Below are 23615 nucleotides of genomic sequence, written 5' to 3'. Positions count from 1 at the left end.
ATTCAGATCCCAAATTTACTTCACTAGGTCTCTGCAAAATCCCAAAAGGTTTAGGAGTAAGGCTTTTTTTGGAGGGGGGGGGTCAATGTTGGCGAAGGTCTAAGAAAAACAAAAAGGAAGGGAGGAAGGAAGGAAGAAAGGAAGTGAGGAAGTACCTTAGCCCCCACCCCCTCGGACAGTCGCGGGAGCGCTAGCACTTGCCTCTCTTCTGAAGAGGCGGTAGAAGAAGCCTCTCTTTGGTGGGGGATTTGGCCGGTTCATGTCCAGGTCCGGGCACAGTGTCCCATCTGTTTCGTAGACATTAATTTCTTTGAAGCATTCCATCTCGATCATCTACACAGGCAGATAGTGGAAGTTAGTGACTGATACTGTTCACAGTTGCTGTGTGGGTTATTGATAGCATCTCCATGTCAGTCATCCATAAACAATGAACAGAAGAGCAGGCACAAGGGGAGAAGCCATTGGTATATTACTGTGACCATCTATGGAGAGATCTAGCTGGATTAAACCTACGTCTTGTACACATTAAGTTAGCTAGAGAGGTCCTCGAACTGTAATTGATTATCTCAACTGGTGTCTACGTCCACATTGACGTCCACATTGGGGAAGACAGGAGCCTCCACATTGGGGTTTACAGGAAACCTACACACATAGACAAATATCTACTTTTCGACTCACAACACCCTCTGGAACACAAACTGAGGGTCATCAGAACTCTGCAACACAGAGCTGACAATGTGCCCAGCAGCACTCAGGCCCAACGGAAAGAACACAAACACCTGAAGGGAGCTTTAAAAACCTGCGGCTACCCCAGTTGGACCTTTGTGAAAACTGCAACACGTTCCAAAAAGACCAACCGAGTGAGCGATGAGGAGAAAAGGAACAGAAGGAATAACATAGTCATCCCATATGTTTCTGGGGTCTCCGAGAAACTCAGGAGAATTTTTAACAAACACCGCATCCCGGTATACTTCAAACCTAGCAACACACTCCGACAAAGACTGGTTCATCCCAAAGACCGTGTACCACACACCCAAAAAAGCAATCTGGTGTATGCTGTACAATGCAATGAGGATTGCACTGAGCTATACATAGGAGAAACCAAACAACCACTACACAAACGGATGGCCCAACACAGAAGGCCAAACTCCTCAGGACAAGACTCAGCAGTCTATCTACACCTAAAGGAGAAGACACACTCCTTCGAGGACAGCAACGTACACATTTTGGACAGGGAAGATAGATGGTTTGAAAGAGGGGTGGAGGAAGTCATCTATGTGAAACTGGAAAAACCATCTCTCAACAGAGGAGGAGGTCTGCGACACCACCTATCTCCCACTTACAATGCCGTCCTTTCATCTCTACCCAGGAGACTCAAGAAGCCTAGCCTCCAAGAACAACAGTCGGTCACTAACGGCTCCAACGACTCATGACCACTGAATGGAGCACTAACGAAGTCGAAACTAACACACCCAACGACCGTCGCTGCTTAACATCGGATCACAAAGAGCCACGCATATCAATAGCTCTGATAACGATGGGCATTGCTACACATCGGAACACAAAGAGCCATGGACATTGTTAGCTCTGATAATGACTCCAAAGAGGATAAATATCTGAGTTTCATCACCAGCCAGTCAGACTAGCTTGGTCTAGTCAGAAAGGCACGAACTGAGGAAGTCTCTTGGATGAGAGACGAAACATCTTCACGGATATATACCAAGTCCAGTTGCACTCGATTCAATTCCTTTGGATAACTGATGTCTAGCATTGTAAATTGGCGATCAATGATGACCTTTACACCTCCCTAGCAAATATTGGCTGACAGTAGTTAGCATATTTCCAGCTAACAATGACACAATCACTGATAATATCATTAAAATTCATCTCTCCCTTTGCCTCAATCCAAGGGGAAGGCATCTTCTATGACTATTTCACTAGTGTGGCGCTTGATACTGCTGGGCTAAAAGGTGATGTCATTTAAATTTCAGAAGCCTGCAGTACCTCATTCTGCCAGGGGATGGAGACACTGCCTGTGACAAACTTGTGGTAGAAGTCATCGTCGGTGGGGTCAAGGTTCACGCCTTTGACAGTGGAGAACTGCTCAATGTCCAGGACGTCTTTACAATACACTGCTCGTGGCTGCGAGAGAGACAGTGAGAGAAAGACAAAGTGAAAAAGGGGGGCAGCGGAAAATCTTTTTATGGATAACGTGAGAACAAAACCTAAAACTTTATGACAGGCAAGTTTGTATAAACAAATAATCAGTAGTGAGGGAATTGGCTTGTAAAGGTTACAAAACTGGTTATGTATTTTGATTTATCCTCAGGGATGATTATCAGCTGGTTATCTTGGGGAAGAAGTCGTGAGAACTGTGGTCCAGAAATAACTAATTTTTATGATCGTATTTCATAAATGGGTGACATAATTGTTCCAAGATATCACTGCAATACTAAAGTTAAACACAGTCCATTCCTTTGTGCCATAATAAATGATAATCTTTGATTAATCTTAGAAAGTCTATTATGAGGCATATATTTTGTCATTATAAATTCCGATTTAGGTTTCACCATAAATCAATTACTTTGCACTTCTAATCTCCTGTGTAACTCATTTAATAAACCTTCTGCTTTGAAATTGATTGACGCAAGCTAAATTCTTCTTAACATGTCCGGCTGCTTTTTGGAGACTGCACTTCAACAAGAAAGTCCCTCCAATCAACAAATCTCACTGTCCCTATTCTGCAGAGGCACAGGGTTGCATTCCCAAGTATGGGGCCATAAAAAATGGATGCTGCTAGCACGCCTCTGGAATATCAGCGTTCCGGAGAGTGGAGAGCATTTTTTTATTTGCTCTCTCAGATTGTCCCTCCCCATGTGGGATTCAGACCAGCGATCTTCGGGTCCTTAGCCTTAGCTTCTCTGACCTCTTGGCATCCACCACTTCAAATTATTCCAGTGATAACTGGTTTCTACTGGGTGGGTTTGCTTACTTGTGACAATGGCATTTCCTGTAGGCTGATTTGCAGCTAGCTGAGGTCTCATACTACTGAATGTGGATTGAGTCTGTGTCTGCTGTATATGACTTTGTGTGAGCGAGTGCCTGTTTACATCTTACATCAGGACTGAAGGGAGGGTCTAGCATATTGGCCTCCAGGCGTTTGAAGTTGATGTTTCGGAAGATAGGGTGCTGCTTAACCTCCACTGCCCCACGCCCCTGACATCCAAGCCGCTCTTTGGGATCCTTGGCCAGCAGCTAACACATGAAACAGGAAGTAAAAACAGTGATTAGAACACTTCAGGTGTGAAACTGCATGCAAGCATACTGAACACTGCACACGTCTATACAGATAAATGAACAAACCGAATCATCTGTTAATACATTCGAGCAAAAAAATCGATTTAAATGATTAAGCCTTGAGTAAATTCATTCGTGTACAAATTGAATTGGTCGCTTGTTGCTGAGGACAGACATAACACAGGAGCAGTGCATTATGGGGCCTCTTAAGTCCAATAACATCAGCTGCATACACAGAAAAAGTCTTGCTGGTATATAATGACGTCCCTCTTGTGTTTACAAAATCAACATACTGCCCAGTGGAAACACACTACATTCTCATTTTACATCACACTCAGCATGTTAGGTGTGGGTAGTGTGTGGTTTCAAACACAGCATCAGATAGAACTCCATGAGAAATCCTTGTCCTTCATTCCACCTACAAGTGTCAGCCAAAAATGGCCATCACAAATAAGTACATTTTCTTGATACATTTTCAATTTGTCATCAGAAACAACGTGAACCTAATGTCACTTTAAGCCTGGTGATGTGCCTGTTCCAACCCTGTTAACCACACACACACATACAAGCACACGCTGCACTGAGGGCTCATATGATGTTGTTTAACCTCTGACAGCTTTATAACTTCTTTAATCCTCACAGCGCAGTGAATACAACACACACACACACAAACAAACACACACACAATCACACACACCTATGAAATCTGCATGTAATCCCTTTTTATCTCAGTGTATCTGACCCCAGATGATCTCAAACAGACGGATACGAATCATCACACGTGCACACACATGAGCATGCACACAATAACACGGGTTAAATCATAAGACCAGCATGGTAAGAATAACAGAGCACCATCGCTGTGCCTCCATGAAAGCTTTTGGATAATGCTACCAGCACCCCACCTACCTACAGCAGGGCTTTGTGAAGTGGATGAGTGCTGTTTAATGGTGTGATTATCAGTGGGCACTCGGTCTGGCTCTGTTGTCACACAAATGGTGATGGCTTACACAACCACCGTATTGATACCATCTTTGTCTCCTCTACTCTCCCCCTAGCCTTTGTATGTGTGTGTGTGCGTGTGTGTGGGGGGGTTCTGGGTTTTATCAATAACATTTCATCTTTTTGATTCTTGTTAATTGTTTACTCTGAGCTTCACAGCTGACTGTCACTCTCTCTCTCCGCTTTCTCTTCTTCACAATTCAGATCACTTGTCTGTTTTGGTCTGTAGCGATTTCCATCACGCTGATTAAAAAAAAAAAGTTATTATTTTTTCTCTCTCCCCCTCCCTCCCTCCCTCGGGAGTCTTTGGTTCTGTTCAACCTCAGGTCAGAATGTTCCACCGAGTCACACAAATAAAGCTGTCCCCCCTCCCCCTCCCCTCTGCAGAGAGGGTTCCCTGTTGGAAGGTACACTGCATGGGAAGGAGAGAATAGCAGGACTAAGGAGAAGAAGAGAAGCACACAGGAGACACAGGAATCCTCAGACGAGGAAGATATTACAGAACTGTATTAGTTTGGGACTAAGGTGTAATCAGATACACCATCAAGTAGTCTAAGATTAATCACTGTGCTATTCACAGATCTTAAGAGATAGTAATGATGCAAATTGCAGATTATGTAAAATTCTCCACCTTGATCGAGCCTATAAAAATGCTATTAATCTAAAGATACATGTTGGAGTGATGACTCTGTCATCCATTTATTTCCCATAAAGTACTTTGTTGTCCCCTGTATTTTCCTTAACCTGAAGGACAGGGATGCATTGTCAATTTCAGTTAAACAGCATTAAGTCTTAGGCATCTGGGTAGCGTAGCAGTCTATTCCGTTGCCTACCAACACGGAGATCTCCAGATCGAATCCCCGTGTTACCTCCAGCGGTTGGGCGTCCCTACAGACACAATTGGCCGTGTGTGCGGTTGGGGAGCTGGATGTGGGTATGTGTCCTGGTCGCTGCACTAGCGCCTCCTCTGGTCGGTCGGGGCGCCTGTTCAGGGGGGAGGGGGAACTGGGGGAAATAGCGTGATCCTCCCACGTGCTACGTGGGACAGTGAACTCCTCACTGTCAGGTGAAAAGAAGTGGCTGATGACCCCACATGTATCAGAGGAAGCATGTGGTAGTCTGCAGCCCTCCCTGGATCAGCAGAGGGAGTGGAGCAACAACAAGGACAGCTCAGAAAAGTGGGATAATTGGCCAAGTACAATTGGTGAGAAAAAAGGGGGGAAAAAAATCACCCCCCAAAAAGGTAAGTAGGCAAACACTACGTACAGTGGGGAGAACAAGTATTTGATACACTGCCGATTTTGCAGGTTTTCCCACTTACAAAGCATGTAGAGGTCTGTAATTTTTATCATAGGTACACTTCAACTGTGAGAGACGGAATCTAAAACAAAAATCCAGAAAATCACATTGTATGATTTTTAAGTAATTAATTTGCTTTTTATTGCATAAGTATCTGATACATCAGAAAAACAGAACTTAATATTTGGTAAAGAAACCTTTGTTTGCAATTACAGAGATCAGACGTTTCCTGTAGTTCTTGACCAGGTTTGCACACACTGCAGCAGGGATTTTGGCCCACTCCTCCATACAGATCTTCTCCAGATCCTTCAGATTTCGGGGCTGACACTGGGCAACATGGACTTTCATCTCCCTCCAAAGATTTTCTATTGGGTTCAGGTCTGGAGACTGGCTAGGCCACTCTAGGACCTTGAGATGCTTCTTACGGAGCCACTCCTTAGTTGCCCTGGCTGTGTGTTTCGGGTCGTTGTCATGCTGGAAGACCCAGCCACGACCCATCTTCAATGCTCTTATTGAGGGAAGGAGGTCGTTGGCCAAGATCTCGCGATACATGGCCCCATCCATCCTCCCCTCAATACGGTGCAGTCGTCCTGTCCCCTTTGCAGAAAAGCATCCCCAAAGAATGATGTTTCCATCTCCATGCTTCATGGTTGGGATGGTGTTCTTGGGGTTGTACTCATCCTTCTTCTTCCTCCAAACACAGCGAGTGGAGTTTATATCAAAAAGCTCTATTTTGGTCTCATCAGACCACATGACCTTCTCCCATTCCTCCTCTGGATCATCCAGATGGTCATTGGCAAACTTCAGACGGGCCTGGACATGCGCTGGCTTGAGCAGGGGGACCTTGCATATGCTGCAGGATTTTAATCCATGACGGCATCGTGTGTTACTAATGGTTTTCTTTGAGACTGTGGTCCCAGCTCTCTTCAGGTCATTGACCAGGTCCTGCCGTGTAGTTCTGGGCTGATCCCTCACCTTTCTCATGCTCATTGATGCCCCACGAGGTGAGATCTTGCATGGAGCCCCAGACCGAGGGAGATTGACCGTCATCTTGAACTTCTTCCATTTTCTAATAATTGCGCCAACAGTTGTTGCCTTCTCACCAAGCTGCTTGCCTATTGTCCTGTAGCCCATCCCAGCCTTGTGCAGGTCTATAATTTTTTCCCTGATGTCCTTGAACAGCTCTCTGGTCTTGGCCATTGTGGAGAGGTTGGAGTCTGATTGATTGAGTGTGTGGACAGGTGTCTTTTATACAGGTAACGAGTTAAAACAGGTGCAGTTAATACAGGTAATGAATGGAGAACAGGAGGGCTTCTTAAAGAAAAACTAACAGGTCTGTGAGAGCCGGAATTCTTACTGGTTGGTAGGTGATCAAATACTTATTTCATGCAATAAAATGCAAATTAATTATTTAAAAATCATACAATGTGATTTTCTGGATTTTTGTTTTAGATTCCGTCTCTCGCAGTTGAAGTGTACCTATGATAAAAATTACAGACCTCTACATGCTTTGTAAGTGGGAAAACCTGCAAAATCGGCAGTGTATCAAATACTTGTTCTCCCCACTGTAACTATTAAGTAAGTACTGATGCATTAATAAGCCTTTATGTTTTTAGTGTTATAACTAAGATCAACTGGCCACTCTACGCAAAACAAATTGCTTATTGACAATCTGAGAGAGATGTCCAATGTGCACAGTTGTCCATTAGTGCTTTAGCACAACAGCTGGCACAAGCAAGACATCTTCGCATTGTGTGCTGTTCTATGAGTGGGCACAGTGGTCAATATCTACTCTACCTCCTCCTCATTCAAACTGACTTTAGGATACAGGCACTGCCTTTTATTGACTGCAAATGTAAATAGCATTAGTTTTGTCCACTGCCAACAGCGTAGTTGTATCAGGCTAAAGGGTTGTATCATAGCTCAGGAGGTGGAGTGAGTCGTCTAGTAATCGGAAGGTTCCTGGTTTGCTCCCCAGCTCCACCAGAGTGTGTCGAAGTGTCCTTGAGCAAGACACTAGACTGCTGCTGATGAGCAGATTGGCGCCTTGCATGGCAGCCTCCGCCATCAGTGTATGAATGTATGTGTGAATGTGTGAATGTGAGGCATACACTGTAAAGCACTTTGAGTGGTCGGTAGATTAGAAAAGAACTGTATAAATGCAGTCCATTTACCATTTAAACAGTTCACTCTATTTGTGTAGCGAGAGTGAAAAAGCAGCATTGTTTGGAATATGAGAGCTTGGCAGGGAATGATGGGTTCAGCCCTGTTTTGTTTTTATTGTATTAAAGATTTCTTATATGCCTATGCCTGCAGTGAGTGGGTGGTCTAACAAAGTACATTAATATATGGACTTTGTTAAGGAAAGTGGTGGATTATGAAAAACAATGAAGCTGTTGTGTCCTATAAAAAGGAGAAGTCTTTTATTGATACGCACATGAAGATAGACTCTAGAAGCAACATCGCCTCACCTAATCTGAGAAGAAAATTGTTCCAGAGTTTTGTGGAAGAGAGGGGAGAGGTTACGAAATTTGAGAAGTATTGAGACAAGGTGGTTGCCATGAAAGTTCTCCACAGAAACAAAAAAATCATCAAAAATAACAAAGTTTATTGGCACTACACTGAACATTTAGAATGCTTACTATACTCTGCCATTTCTCCATCAATACACCCACTACCTTGCACCTCCCATTCCTTCTTCTTGGTCTGCTGCATCCTGTGGGCTCAGGGACCATGGCCCTGCTCAAAGCTGCGCCCGAGAGGAAACACCAAGGGCGGTCTGACAGGACACGGAAGCAGGGCAGGCTAAGCTAACTGTTAGCCCATGCAGACTGGCAGTTCTTATAACACCGAGTGCGGTCTGGCGGCAGCTTCGCCTGGCGTTGACTGTGTTTTGGGTGTCGTCATGTGGAGTGTGTGCCTGGCTAGGAGAGCTAGCGTTGGATCGGCTGAGGGAGCCTGGTCTGCTGTGTCTGATGGGCCCAAGTACCACAGCCCTGCTCGGAGCTGTGCCCGAAGTGGAAACACCGAGGGCAGTCTGACAGGACGTGGAAGGAGGGCAGGCTAAGCTAACTGCTAGCCCATGCAGACCGATAGTTCCGACAGTCATAGTGGCTGGCGTTTGTTCTCTGGACAGTGGAATTTTTGGACTGTGTTGCACTGAATGGACTGTTTTGTTAACTGTTTGTGTTTTTTTTCCTTTGTTCTCTCAGTTTTTGTATGTTTTTGGTGGTGTCATTTTGGGAAATTTTGTATATTTGTTTTTATTTTTTATCTTTCGTTTCTCCCAGCAAGAAACAAAATTTTTTTTCTTATGTGTATGCAAGTACATAATTGAAATGACAAATGGTTCCTGATTCCATCTTACTTGTCTGCAGATGTCCTTTGCCTCCTCGGAGAACTTGTCAGAGTATTCTTCCTGGTCCTCGCGCACTCGTCTGTCTACCTCCTCCCGCTTGACACGCTCCTTGCGCTTGCGGAAAGGCGACTGGCCTTGGATCATCTCAAAGATCAGGCAGCCCAGCCCCCACCAGTCTGGGCTGAAGGTGTAGCTCTCATTCTGGATCACCTCAGGAGCTGAGAGAAAGAGAGGGAGTGAGGGAAGGAGGGAGAGGGAGGGGAAAGAAAAGAAATTAGTTTAGGCAGGTGACAGGAGGCCTTTCAGAGGCTTAAAACAGGATTGATGGTAGGTGGGTGGGGCATGTATATGAGAGCAGTGTGGTCATGTAAAAAGGGAGGGAAGATTTTGAAGAAAGTTGGCACTTGTATACTGCTGTAGAGAGGCATATGTAAATGTTCATTTTATCACTTACCCATGTATCCAACAGTGCCCACTCTCCCTCGTATCGTCTCCCCATCCGGGATCTGTACAGCCAGGCCCAAGTCTGAAATGCGAATGTGACCTGGACAAAAAAAATATGAATTTTTAAATTCATTACCAAATCCAATTTTAACCTGCTTTTCAAACGACACTGACATTTTATCCCTTAAATAAACAGCCTTTTCCAGTGAGGCATGGAGCAGCAGTGTGTTAGGAGAGGAGTAAGCTTCTGTTTCTTGTGCACCAATGTAATAAGCACCAAAAACTGAGGAGTACAAATTCTGCTAATATTGTAATATGTGAATACGTGCCACCCTGTTAAGATTCCTGTGATCCTAGAACGCTGGTGTAAGAGAGAAGTGCAAGGAAAGGAAATAAAAAGCAGTAGATAAGAAGAGAAGCAGAAGGGTTACTTTTAGTAAGAAACTGTTTTTGGCCTTTCTCTGCTCACTCAGATTAATAAAAAGGATTAAAAAAGGGGTGTAGATGTAGAGGACAGTGATGGAGGTGTCCATGTATAAAGGACATAAAGGGGTGTTGATGTAGAGGGCAGTGATGGCGGTGTCCATGTATAAAGTATATAAAGGGGTGTAGAGTTAGAGGACAGTGATGGAGGTGTCCATGTATAAAGGATATGAGGGGGTGTAGATTTAGAGGACACTAATGGAGGTGTCCATGTATAAAGGATATAAAGGGGTATAGATATATATGTAGAGGACAGTGATGGTGGTGTCCATGTATAAAGGATATTAGGGGTGTAGATGTAGATATAGAGGACAGTGATGGTGGTGTCCATGTATAAATGACATAAAGAGGTATAGATGTAGAGGACAGTGATGGCGATGTCCATGTATAAAGGATATAAAGGAGTGTAGCTGTAGATGTAGAGGACAGTGATGGTGGTGTCCATGTATAAAGGATATTAGGGATGTAGATGTAGAGGACAGTGATGGAGGTGTCCACGTATAAAGGCTATAAAGGGGTGTAGCTGTAGATGTAGAGGACAGTGATGGTGGTGTCCATGTATAAAGGATATTAGGGGTGTACATGTAGAGGACAGTGATGGAGATGTCCATGTATAAAGGACCATAAAGAGGTGTAGATGTAGAGGACAGTGATGAAGGTGTCCATGTATAAAGAATAGAAAGGGGTGTAGACGTAGAGGACGGTGATGGAAGTTTCCATGTATAAAGGATATAAAGGGGTGTAGATGTAGAGGACAGTGCTGGAGGTGTCCATGTATAAAGGATATAAAGGGGTGTAGATGTAGATGTAGAGCACAGTGATGGTTGTGTCCGTGTATAAAAGATATTAGAGGTGTAGATGTAGAGGACAGTGATGGAGGTGTCCATGTATTAAAGGATATAAAGGGTTGTAGGTGCGGAGGACAGTGATGGAGGTGTCCATGTATAAAGGAAATAAAGGGATGTAGATGTAGAGGAGAGTGATAGTGGAGTCCATGTATAAAGGCTATAAAGGGGTGTAGATGTAGAGCACAGTGATGGTTGTGTCCGTGTATAAAAGATATTAGAGGTGTAGATGTAGAGGACAGTGATAGTGGTGTCCATGTACAGGGTATAAAGGGGTGTAGATGTAGAGGGCAGTGATGGAGGTGTGGGTTATACTGATGGTGTCAGTGTTGTAGTAGAACATCTCATCCCAGCTTCTCTCAAGTCTATCCAGAGAGTTACTGGCTAACGCTGGCATGTTGCCTCTCTACTTGCCTCACATTTTATTGGTCTAACATGTTGGACCATCATGTGTGTTGGCTATAACATGAGGACAATCAGTTCTACCTATCCCAGGGAAATGCTAACAATTTTTCAGCTCAAGAAATATGTTACAAAAAAGTTTACCACCTTTTTAAAGACAAGAGCATGGAGTGAGTAAAGGAGGAAGTTATACAGAAATGGATTAAGCAAGGAGAGGACAAAACAGGGTAGTTCTTAAAGTGACAGGTTTTCAGCCAACTACAGAGGATGGAAAATAATCCTGCTATTTTCCTGGCAAGCAGCAAGCCATCCCAGGATTGGGCTGACTAGAAAAAGTCCTCACTAGCCTATCATGTAAATACAGATCCTGACAAGTTCAGCGGCACAAAGAATTGTGTGTGTGTGTGGGTATGTGGGGATGCCAATAGTGTCGGTGGGGGTCTCCAGTGTAAAGAAAAGTGAAAGCATGGTGGTCTTGTTTGCATCAGAAGAAATGAATTTAACTTACCACGATCATCCAGAAGGATGTTTTCAGGTTTCAAATCCCTGGAGAACAAATAAAGAACATACATGTGCATTACTCGTTTGGAGATTTGATGTGGCATCCAAACAAGGACGCAAACAGACCTTTTATTTTCTAGTAGCTCTAACAGTAAAAAGGGAGAGCAATAATTTGATTCCACTGTGCGTTTCACCAGCTACTCGGGTCACAGAGCCCCAAACATGCAAAAGTCCCATAGGCTGTCGCCTTATAGCATAATATAGATGACAGATCATTTGACATTCTGTGTTCAGCCTGACGCACAACAGAAAAGTCAAGACACCACGAGAAACAAGTTTAAAGCTGAACTTTAACACCAAGCAGAGCTGAGTTTGACCCAGTTCTCACTCTAATGTTTAACTTGAGTATTTTCTAGGTCACGAGCTTGGTGTGACTAAGGTCACATTTTTTTCAGTCATTCCGTATTATCCTTGCATGTCTCTCTGTGTACTCAATTGTATTGCAGATAATATATTCGCTTAAGATGCTGGTAAACAAGGGCATCTGGATGGTGTGGCGGTCTATTCCGTTGCCAACCACCACGGGGATAGCTGGTTCAAATCCACGTGTTACCTCCGGCTTGGTCGGCCATCCGTACAGACACAATTGGCCATGTCTGCAGGTGGGAAGCCGGATGTGGGTATGTGTTCTGGTTGCTGCACTAGTGCCTCCTCTGGTCGGGAATAGTTTGATCCTCCCACGTGCTACATCCCCCTGGTGAAACTCCTCATTGTCAGGTGAAAAGAAGTGGCTGGGGACTCCACATGTATTGGAGGAGGCATGTGGTAGTCTGCAGCCCTCCCCAGATCGGCAGAGGGAGTGGAGCGGTGACTGGGACGGCTTGGAAGAGTGGTGTAATTGTAATTGGCCAGATACAATTGGGGATGAAAGGGGGGGATAAAAAAAAAAAAAAAAGATGTTGGTCAACAAAAGGTGATGGATAGACAGCTCAGTCCGAGTCTGCACATCTCTGGTCACTGAAATAATCCAACTCCTCTGTACAGAAACAGTGCCATATCTTTCAGGATGAAAATAAGCTCATTTTGCAAATAGGCGAAACGTGGCACTCCTGACTAACAGCAATTTCTGCTCACTTTCTGTTCACCAGCTTCACAAAAATTCTGTCAGTGTGTTTTTATGTGTGTGCGCATATCTGTGGACCCGTGTATGGACGTATGTGTCTTTTTTTTAAGAATTTTATTGTTTATGTGAAAATAATTCTCTGATGTCCAGTACAGCATAACATGTGCCTAACTTCTCTGTTTACCAGGTTCACAGAATCACTGAAGTGACACTTCATTAATCCAAGACTAGCTGTCTGGGACTTTGCCACCCATACATAGAATACTCGTTAATATTTTTCTCTGTAATACTTGAGCTATAGACCAGAATGAGTGTTTCATCTGTTTTAGCTTTCATAGATGGAGGCATAATCAATGATCTTTTTTTTTGGGGGGGGGGGATTTTGTTCCCCCTTTTCTCCTCAATTGTATCTGGCCAACTATCCCACTCTTCCGAGCCATCCCAATCGCCGCTCCACCCCCTCTGTCGATCCGGGGAGGGCTGCAGACTACCACGTCTCCTCCGATACATGTGGAGTGACCAGCCGCTTCTTTTCACCTGACAGTGAGGAGTTTCACCAGGGGGACGTAGCGTGTGGCAGGATCCCACTCCCCCCCCCCGAACAGGCGCCCTGACCAACCAGATAGCCACATCCAGCTTCCCACCCACAGACACGACCAATTGTGTCTGCAAGGACGCCCAACCAAGCCGGAGGTAACACAGGGATTCGAACCGGCAATCCCCGTGTTGGTAGGCAACAGAATAGACCACCATGCCCCCCAGACACCCCCCATAATCAGTGAATTTTAACACAAATGGCAACACATTAAGTGATAGAAAGTTTCATCGATCCCAGAAAAAGCATTTGAGCATCAATTCTTATTGGTGACAACGGAGTCATATCTTAATGTGTTTTTCAAATCCCACAGTACACTGAGTCTCCGCCAACATCACAATTTACCCCTTTAAAATACTCTGACATGTTTCATTGACACATTCCACTTTAATGCTGTTCTACCAAAGATAATTAAAAGTTTTTATTTATTTGTTTGCTTGTTTTTGGAATTAGCAGAGACAGCAGTAGATAATAGATAAGGCTACCATAAAAAATGTCTGCCCAGCTAAGGTTACGCTGATTATTTTATTATGACTTTGGAAATTGGATTCTTCAATACAAGTCATATTGAACACTGCTGTAAGAACAAACCCTGGCCTGATAAAGGTCACTATGAATCTCTTGCACATCATTTTCCTTCCTCTCCTCCTCTATATGTTGCTTATGTACGTTATGGAAATACTGTGCCTGGGCTGCAGCAGATTCGGGTTACAAGACAAGCCTGATCACCTCCGCATTTGGGCGATTCCAGACCTGTCATTCAGCTCACCCTGGCATTATTTGATGAGAAAATTCTCATTAAAATGAGCAGTGTAACCATAGTCTCAACTGCTAAATTAGTGCTGACTATATTCCAAATTTACTCTTCGTCTAAATGTTTCTGCCCACACACATAAAAGAGGCATACTCCCACACATAATACACAAGATCTGACCTGTAGACGATCCTCTCACGGTGCAGGTCTTCCAGGCCACAGCAGATCTCCGCCGCATAAAAAATGGCCCGCTGTTCATCAAATCCAGAGTTGCCCATGTTGTAGATGTGAAACTTCAGGTCGCCGCCGTTCATAATGGTCAACACCAAGCACAGGGCATCCTTGGTCTCATAGGCATAGGCTAGGCTAACCTGGTGGTGGAGGGTAAGGGGTTGGGGGTGGGGTGGGCGGAAGTTTTGAAGGTTGGCATAGTGGTGGCAGGATGAGGAGTGGACGGTGGGTGTAAAGGGGAGCATAAAGAGGAGGAGGGAGGAGAGATAGGGCATTGGCAAGAGACAGGAAGCCCAGATGTGCAGGACATTCACTGACAATCCATTATCCCCCTAAAAATACTTCAAGTGAAAGCCATATATGGAAAATAATGAAAACCAAAAGGCTTTCTATGCATCTGTCTTGATGCATGCTCAATAATCCAAGTGTAGAGATCCCAGAAAAGTTGAATCAGTTCATCTGGACACTGAGTGTCCAGATGAAACTTGGTGTCCAGATCAACTGATTCAACTTTTCTGGGATTTCGCTGCATCGCTAGCTAGCTCCATAGCCTTTTGTTGTTCCCTTCTGACCATTCATCTTTCTTCTCTCCCCACACCCCACTTCCCGTGTGGGTCAATGACATGTGGATGGCTGCATTTGTGTGTCTACGTGTTTGTGTTTGTGTTTGCAGGATGTGTATAAGCAGGATGCTGCTGCCATCATGAGGAATTCCATCTGTTTTTAACTAGATGTTCAGAAAGGGAGCCCAATAGGATGGGAAAATACAGCACGAGTAAAGGAAACACATACTCAAACTTGAACAAACATGCAGTATGGCCCAAAACAAACAGTCATATGCAGATCTAGGAAAAAAAAAAACACGTTTATTCATTAGCAAGGGACATTCCCACTGGAAATCAGTAGGGCTGGGTATCACAAAACAGAACTCATATCATATGGTCTCTCGGTAAAAAGTTTTGATTGCAAATAGCATAGCAAGTAGTTTAACACTGAATATGTTGCAAGACCGTTAAGATTAAGAGACAGAGACTTGTACTAAAAGCTGATCTAGCCTATCAGCTGGGGCTGAGACCTTTATTGGTGCTTTTTTTTTCATCCAAACTAGATTATGACAATGTCCTTTTTTGCCAGCCTGCCTACATACCAGGATTAAGAACCTCCAGATGGGAAAGAAAGCTGCAACGAAAATTTTGACTAGAAGTACAAAGTTTGACCATATACCTATCCCAGCCTAAATAACCCCCTACCAATTCTAAACCCAAATTTTAAATGTTCCTGCTAGCCTACCAACACGGGGATCGCCAGTTCGAATCCCCGTGTTACCTCCGGCTTGGTCGGGTGTTACCACAGACACAATTGGCTGTATCTGTGGGTGGGAGGCCGGATGTGGGTATTTGTCCTGGTCACTGCACTAGCGCCTCCTCTGGTTGGTCGGGGCGCCTGGGGGGAATAGCGTGATCCTCCCACGCACTACATCTCCCTGGCGAAACTCCTCACTGTCAGGTGAAAAGAAGTGGCTGGTGACTCCACATGTATCGGAGGAGACGTGGTAGTCTGCAGCCCTCCCCGGATCTGCAGAGGGAGTGGAGCAGCGACTGGGACAGCTTGGAAAATAGGGTAATTGGCCAAGTACAATTGGGGAGAAAAAGGGGGAAATAATCCCAAAAAAAAAGTTCCTACTAATGTATAGCAGATAACTTGGGCTTGCTCCGGCTTATCTTTCGGACCTTATTAATCCTTATGTGTTGTTCCACGACCTCATATCTCAAAGCAATGACCCCCTCGCTGCTCGCAGAACCGAAAGGAACTCTGCAGGTTGTGGAGCATTTTCTTAGCACACCCCTTTTCCTTAAAATGCAGATTCGGTAATTTCCTTCAAATCAAAACTAAAAAGAATCTTATTTTCATTATTATTTGACTAACAGTTACTGACAAGTTGGTCTGTTGTGATAGGAGCTTAACCTTAAAGGGCCTACCCAGCGGTTGGTTTTAGTGAAGCTCCTTCTCTGCAAATTTTCAAATAATGCATCAGCTGTGTGTGTTCTGTCTCAGGGGGTTTTACGTCAGAGGGTGTGCTTGTGGTCACCGTACATCTACGATGGACGCAAGTAAATCTAAGCATCCTTTGGGAAGGAATGTAAACTTTCATTCACTGCTCAGCATCCAAACACTACATGCTCCTCAGACATTGGTTTTCGACCAGACATCCCGTTCTCCAACGATTTGCCCACGTCTGATCAGAGAAGTCAACTGGATGTCTAAATGTCCAGTCAAAACTAAGTATTTTTTTAAACCAAAACTAACAATGCACATATGCTGCCCAATTGAAGCAAAGATACTTTTAAAGCAGAGTTGGTTTTAATACCAAAGCATAGTAAATATATTTTTTTGGACTAAAACCAATACATAAAGGACCAACCTGTAGACCTAGGAAAAATGTTTTATTGTATGTGAGCAGTATTTGACTAAAGTGGGCCTATAATACCCCCCCTTTTTCTCCCCAACTGTACTTGGCCAATTACCCCACTCTTCCAAGCCATCCCGGTCGCTGCTCCACCCCCCTCTCCCGATCCGTGGAGGGCTGCAGACTACCATATCCCTCCTCCGATACATGTGGAGTCACCAGCCGCTTCTTTTCACCTGACAGTGAGGAGTTTTGCAAGGGGGATGCAGCACGTGGGAGGATCACACTATCCCCCCAGTTCCCACTCCCCCCCGAACAGGTGCCCCGACTGAGCAGAGGAGGCGCTAGTGCAGCGACCAGGACACATACCCACATCCAGTTTCCCACCCGCAGACACAGCCAATTGCGTCTGTAGAGACACCCAACCAAGCTGGAGGTAACATGGGGATTCGAACCAGTGAGCCCCGTGTTGGTAGGCAATGGAATAGACCACGACACAACCCGGACGCCCCTTTGTTATTCCTTTTTCAAGGTTACATGGCCATCTCTTGGTGATGTTGCTTGGGACTGTGGTATTCTGTGGCAATGTATTTGGAAGAGGCTTTACATGCACAGCTATCCCAGCATCCATCTTTCTGTTTTGTGTTGTTTCATTATCACAGTGTAGTAATACAGTACTTTCATTAAAGCACTGAATTATTTTACCAAACTGTCTACCTTGCCCACTTGGCATCCAATGCATGTCTATCTGTTCTGGTAGAGTGATCCCCCTCCAATACTCCATTACTTCCTCCTCTCTCTCTCCTCTTCATCCAAATCAATGTTCTAAGGAAGGAGGGTGTCACCCATTGTTGTTTATTGTATCTACCTGTTTCTTACTGTGTTAACTGTGTGGATGGAAAGCCGTCCGAGGCTGTAAATATATTTGACTTGACTCTGGCAGCTACCAACCCTGGAGCCTCATGGATCAATCGTTACAATAGGCAAATTTGTTCTTACACAACCATGGAATTTTTTAGCTCTGAAGATTGTCTGACAGCCAGCAGCAAAGCATGATGGTTATTTGTAATTCCTTCCTCCTAACATCTGTTGTCTACCTCTTGCAACGAGCAATCATCCAGGCCTGCAAAGACATCAGTGTTAGCCAATCGGTGTCTAAATTCAGGGGTTAGCGCTTTTCTAGCTGCAGCAGCCACTCAAAGCGCTTTACATTTCTGGTCAAATCTGAATTTCAGACACCTGTAACAATAGAACACAAGCCGTTTTCTGTACAATCGCTACCTATTTCGTATGCATAAGGCCACCGAAATGTGATTTACAATGATTAACTTATTCACAAGTTACAAAAAGATTTGACATAGGCCGTTTGAGACTATTGACATCAAGCAGACCAGTGACAGAGCTTAGTCGGTATGCAGATAATGGATTGTCGACAGCAGTGGAATGGTCACCAGAAACTACAAAGTTATTTTCCTGCACCTAACATTACCATTTCCATTATTACAACATGGGAATGAATCAAGAGCCTCTGAACAGCACACAGGCTTTGCATATCAACACAGCCGAATGGGTCTCCATGTTAACTGTTTGAATAGATTTAATCATTTCAGCGCATGCCAGGCTAACCACATGCATAAAATCGGTTGTCACTCAACAAGTCAAACAGACTGACGAATGGATGACGTTGCTGACTAGTGAGCCATTACTGAGGCAGTGTTGTCAACCAGCGCTTGCTACCATCAACGTTACCGTTGGCCTAACATGATTTTTAACATCCGTTGCCTACCAGCACGGTGATCCCTGTGTTGGTAGGCAACGGAATAGACCGCTACGCTACCCGGACGCCCAAGAATTCAATTTTTTTGTAACTGTAAAATATGACTGCTCTGTGTACGAGCTGTTTCATGTCCCAATTTTTTTTTTTGGGGGGGGGGGGGGGGGGGAGGATAACTACGAGTGTGCAAAACATAGCCACGTCTTCCATTAGGTTTTGTAATGAGGACATCCCATATCCCATATGCTAGAACCAATCTCAATACTGTATCTACAATACTGTTTGGTCATGAATAAATAGAAAATTATATGACTCTCCCTACAAACCTTTGTTTGCATGGACATTAACTGCAAACAGTGCACCATACTGTCTTAGTTGAACTTTAATGTTTTTGACAAAAGGTTCAGGATTTGCAGGTTGGCAAAATCAGATTTTACATGACTTTTCTTTCCATTTCTCCTGTTGATGCTTCCATTTCTTTTCGACTGGACAAGTAGACAGCGCAACCTATAGAAAATAATGGGCTTGATGGCAAAGGGGTTGAATTTGCATGGTCAGTGTGAAAAGTGCTTCGAAGGGCAGAAGGTGGCCAAATGAAAGCGGCATTCTCATTTTCTGAGTGAAAGTGCTGCCTACCAGATACTGTCTGGGAAAACCCATTCAAATCAGCCTCCTAGTGGGAATAACAAGTAGGGAATTCCTGGATTTTTCTACATACCCCATTTTCTCCCACTGCTGAATTGCAAAAGTGTAAATAAATCACAGTGGTGATCTGTTTGGACCCTTTAAGACCTTCTAAGCAGACCCTTTAAATCCTCAGATGGATTATGTGCTATTATTGGTTAGATCACCTTATATTACTGTGATATATGATATGATATATGAAAAATTTGCTTATAAACTGTTACATATGAGAGATGGTCTTCATATGTGTGTATATCTTATACTGTGTTTGCTGTGTTTGTCTGTCTGTCTTGCACTGTTTGGTGAAGCCACAGCCCTCATTTAATTTTTAACATGTGCCTGCACATTGGTTTTAATGACAATAAATTGAATTGAATTGAATGAACTATCTGAATTTTTTTGAAATTTTTATTTCTGTTCTTTTTTTTTTCTTTTTTCAATTTTCCCCCTTTTTCTTCCCAGTTGTATCTGGCCAATTACCCCGCTCTTTTTTGAGCTGCCCCGGTCGCCCCCTCTCTGCCTATCCAGGGGGCGCCCCGACCAACCAGAGGAGGCGCTAGTGCAGCGACCAGGACACACACCCACATCCGGCTTCCCACCCACAGACACAGCCAATTGTGTCTGGAAGGACACCCAATCAAGCCGGAGGTAACACAGGGATTCGACCCAGAGATCCCATGTCGGTAGGCAACGTTTTTTTGAAATTTTGAATAAAACTGTACAATTCGATTTTTTTTCATGTATGAAGAAAAATTAAACCAATTAGAATATTTTTTCAGGTCTATGTACAGAAGACTGGTCATGTAAAAGATTTGAGTTCTGAGACTCAAAGACAACAAAGAATTCACTTAATGCGGAAGCTTAACTCCTTTAATGTCTGTAACACCATCTTATGTATTTTTACCAGTCATTTATTGAAAGCCTTTTAACTTTTTCCTCTATTTGTTGGTTTAATGGGTTGACTGTGAAGGACAGGAATAGCCTAAACAGTAATCATTAAGGTCTGCTCCAAAATAATCAGAGTCCAGCAGAAAGACTTGTGCTCCCTCTGGGAGAAACGTGCGGCCCAGAAAGCAAAAAGGAATTATTAGCCAATCTGACCACATCCTGTCCAGTGAATTCACTGTAATGCCCTGGCCAGCGCTATAAAGCGCCCCCTAGGAAAATGAATTGCTATTCTAGGTCCTTCGTTCCTTCTGCTATCTTAAATGCCGAAAGTAGTCATTTTAAATAAATGCTTTATATTGTTTTAAACCACAATAGTTGGTTTATACCTTGTTTGTTTTTCGCATGGCTCGTGGGCCTGTACGTTCACTGACTATAGTGGGGGAATGTGACATGCAATGCACCTTAGAATGTTTTATTTATTTATTATTCTATTCTTTTAAGCAGGGCCGGTTCTGCGGGGGTAGCAACCGCAACGGGCCCAGGTCTGGAGGGGGGCCAAAAAAAAAAAACCTTTCTGTGCTAATTCTGCTGTAAGTGCAGTGATTGTTAATTGTGTGTCTCAGCAGTGCAAAGAGGCCCTGTATGTTGCTCCTCCTGGCAGTTTCCCTATTGGCTGATAACGATTTATTTTCAAAAATGTATCAAAAGTTGTGTCGTCATCCCCCTCCCCCATGAGTTAGTATAGCCTATGGTGAAGACGTGAAATTCGGTTCTACTAACCAAAAAAATGTCTGGAAACAAATCTGGTTGTGAGAAAAGAAAAGTACAGAAACGTAAGGTAGAAAATACAAAAAAGAGGCAGAAAACGCAAAGAAGGTATACGGTGCTTGGCTTAACGTTCGGGCAGCAGAACACTTGGAGGATACTGTGGATAGCAATGAAGCTAGCACATCCCCCACATGTGCTAACTCAGCAGCAAAGGATACCGGAGTGGACAGCGACCGTGGCGCTTGTGCTAGCACCTCCACCGCTATCGAGAATGCAAACGACCACTGAGACTCTGTCGAGGAAGAGGGAAGTCACGAAAGTGATGGGGAGCGTGAGTTTGACTTATTTTATCCTGCACAGTGGCCAGACAGAATGCATGATGATGACATCAGAACGGACATAGTCAGAAATAAACCACTGCAGGTGACCGATTTGGATTTCCCTAAAACGGATGGCCGTCGTTTCACACCAGCTAATTACACCAGGACAGTCGGTGCCCTAAAAGTACCTCGGCCATGGTTAGTCTACTCAAAGTCTGCCAATGCCGTCTTCTGTTTTTGTTGTAAGTTGTTTGGACATGAAAACTTCCTTTCCCGAACACTACTGCCGCTTGCCAGGTATTTCTTACAATTCCATTCTCAGTCGCAAGTGCAGAGCGCTCTTTCAGCAAATTGAAATTGATCAAGACATATTTGAGATCAACGATGTCCCAAGAAAGACTGTCTGCATTGGCTGTGTTGTCCATCGAGAACCGTGTGTCAAGACAGGTGGATTACAATGACACAATTGCAACATTTGCAGTGGTCAAGACACGACGCGTAAAGTTTTAAGGTAAGATAATGAGGAGGACTTTACAATAGCCCGCTGTGGCATGGTTGCTTGTAATTGTGTCCTGTGGTTGATATTATTTTGAATTGGTTGTTTCTTCTGGTAGCCTGTGCTCACCCCACACACAGCTGTGTGGTGTATGTGTGCGTGTGTAGGCCTAGGCTTTATGGGTGTTGGTGGTTGTCACGGTCGTTCGTGCATGTCTGTGGGTTTTTGGGGGGGGGGTGAGCGATGGTTGCTCCCCGGCCCAGAATAGCATAGGACCGGCCCTGCTTTTAACTTATATGAATTGTTGCCCTTCGCCTGTTGCTCATGTGAGTCTGCATGCAGGGCCACATGAGGGTGACAGTGTGCATTTCTTGCCCATGTACTGAGCTGTCTTTTGTCTCTAATATAATGATGATTGCCACTTGTCTGTGAGTTTGTGTATGGTCTGGGTAGATTGTAAAAACTGAATTGCCCTTCTGGAATAAATAAAGTTGTCTGAATCTGAATCGGAATCTGAATTAATCTCAGCACTCCGAGAATAGTCAGAATTCTGAGTTTAATCTCAGGAAGTCGAATATTTTTCCTCACTTACATGAATGAGAGCATAATTTTGGATCGACAATTTCATCAACCAATCAAATTTGATTTTGCAGCCTGTGGGAGTGTATTTTCAGATGGTCCCAGGGTTCTGTACATTCGTATTGCTAACTGGGAAACAACACAGCAAAGTCAAAGACGCCAAAGTGCAAACAGGTAGAGAAGAACCTGATATTGTTGAGGATTTATATCATTCTCACCTTTTTTAAGATGAATTTAAAGAAAAGCTGGATGTCGTTAAAAGATGTAGAGCTTCAGGTAAACACTGGAAGCTCTGCATCTTAACCAACCAAAAGCAAGGTATCTTCATCCTTTCTGCAGATGGGCTTTCAGGTTAGTAATGTAAATGGATTTCATCCTCAAATGAATAGCACTAGGGGTGTCCGGGTAGCGTAGTGGTCTATTCCGTTGCCTACCAACACGGGGATTGCTGGTTTGAAACCCCGTGTTACCTCCGGCTTGGTCGGGCATCCCTATGGACACAATTGGCTGTGTCTGCGGGTGGGAAGCCAGATGTGTGTATGTGTCTTGGTTGCTACACTAACGCCTCCTCTGGTCAGTCGGGGCGCCTGTTTGAGGGAAAGGGGGAACTGGGGGGAATAGCGTGATCCTTCCATGCGCTATGTCCCCCTGGCAGAACTCCTCACTGTCAGGTGAAAAGAAGTGGCTGGCGACTCCACATGTATCGGAGGAGGCATGTGGTAGTCTGTAGCCCTCCCCGGATCGCAGCAACTGGGACAGCTTGAAAGAGTGAGGTAATTGGCTGGGTGCAATTGGGGAGAAAAAAAAAGGGAGGGGATAAAAAAAATAGTACAAGTGATTGACATCGTTTTTATATTGCTGCATACAAGGCTAGTTGATAATTTTTACATATTGTCAGAAAATTAGCTGGATTTTGTTGACACATAAGCAATACCTTTGTCATACATTGTCAGTGCAGTTAGCGTCTCAGATTGTGAGCAACTGGCTTTGCCTTTGCATTGGTAAATAAGGTGCTATTCTACCATATGTTTTTCATGCAGCTGTGGTGATTTTTTTTTTTTGTTCTCTGTAGTATCTATGCCTGATTTTGAATCGATTGTTCTATGAGGTTGTTTTTGACATGAATGGCCAGGCCCAAAATGTACAGTTCACTAGTGGAAAATGTAGTCTCAGATGCTGATTGAACGTCAAAAATATTCCAAGACAGGGTCAAAGATAAAAACAGCAGTTATATAAACATAAGGCATGATAAGAATTTCCCATTGATTTCCACTAAATTTTTTGTTTCAGTTAGTTTTCATTCCTTGGCTCCTCTAGGTCTTTTAAAAAGGGGATGATGAATGAGCTTAAAATAATGTGATAAAA

General features: G+C 44.0%; 1 protein-coding gene across 2 annotated transcripts in view; it reads right to left on the bottom strand.

The window, feature by feature from the left end:
• Window positions 1-23615, bottom strand: part of grk4 (G protein-coupled receptor kinase 4) — an 89549-nt gene that overhangs the window by 4572 nt on the left and 61362 nt on the right. Inside the window, exons 9-15 of one of the 2 annotated variants that reach the window (XM_056279621.1) lie at window positions 14284-14474; window positions 11639-11676; window positions 9411-9500; window positions 8966-9174; window positions 3118-3255; window positions 2005-2142; window positions 156-333 (exon numbers count right to left, since the gene is read on the bottom strand). In XM_056279621.1, the coding sequence (XP_056135596.1) occupies window positions 157-333; window positions 2005-2142; window positions 3118-3255; window positions 8966-9174; window positions 9411-9500; window positions 11639-11676; window positions 14284-14474 (981 nt within the window). In that variant the 3' untranslated portion in view covers window position 156. The remainder of the gene's footprint in view (window positions 1-155; window positions 334-2004; window positions 2143-3117; window positions 3256-8965; window positions 9175-9410; window positions 9501-11638; window positions 11677-14283; window positions 14475-23615) is intronic. The other variant, XM_056279619.1, reaches the window with a different exon arrangement.

The sequence above is a fragment of the Lampris incognitus genome, chromosome 5 (genome assembly GCF_029633865.1).
Source record: "Lampris incognitus isolate fLamInc1 chromosome 5, fLamInc1.hap2, whole genome shotgun sequence".
NCBI lineage: Eukaryota > Metazoa > Chordata > Actinopteri > Lampriformes > Lampridae > Lampris > Lampris incognitus.
Note: the sequence above shows the minus strand (reverse complement) of the source record. Positions and strands in the feature narration are given on the sequence as shown.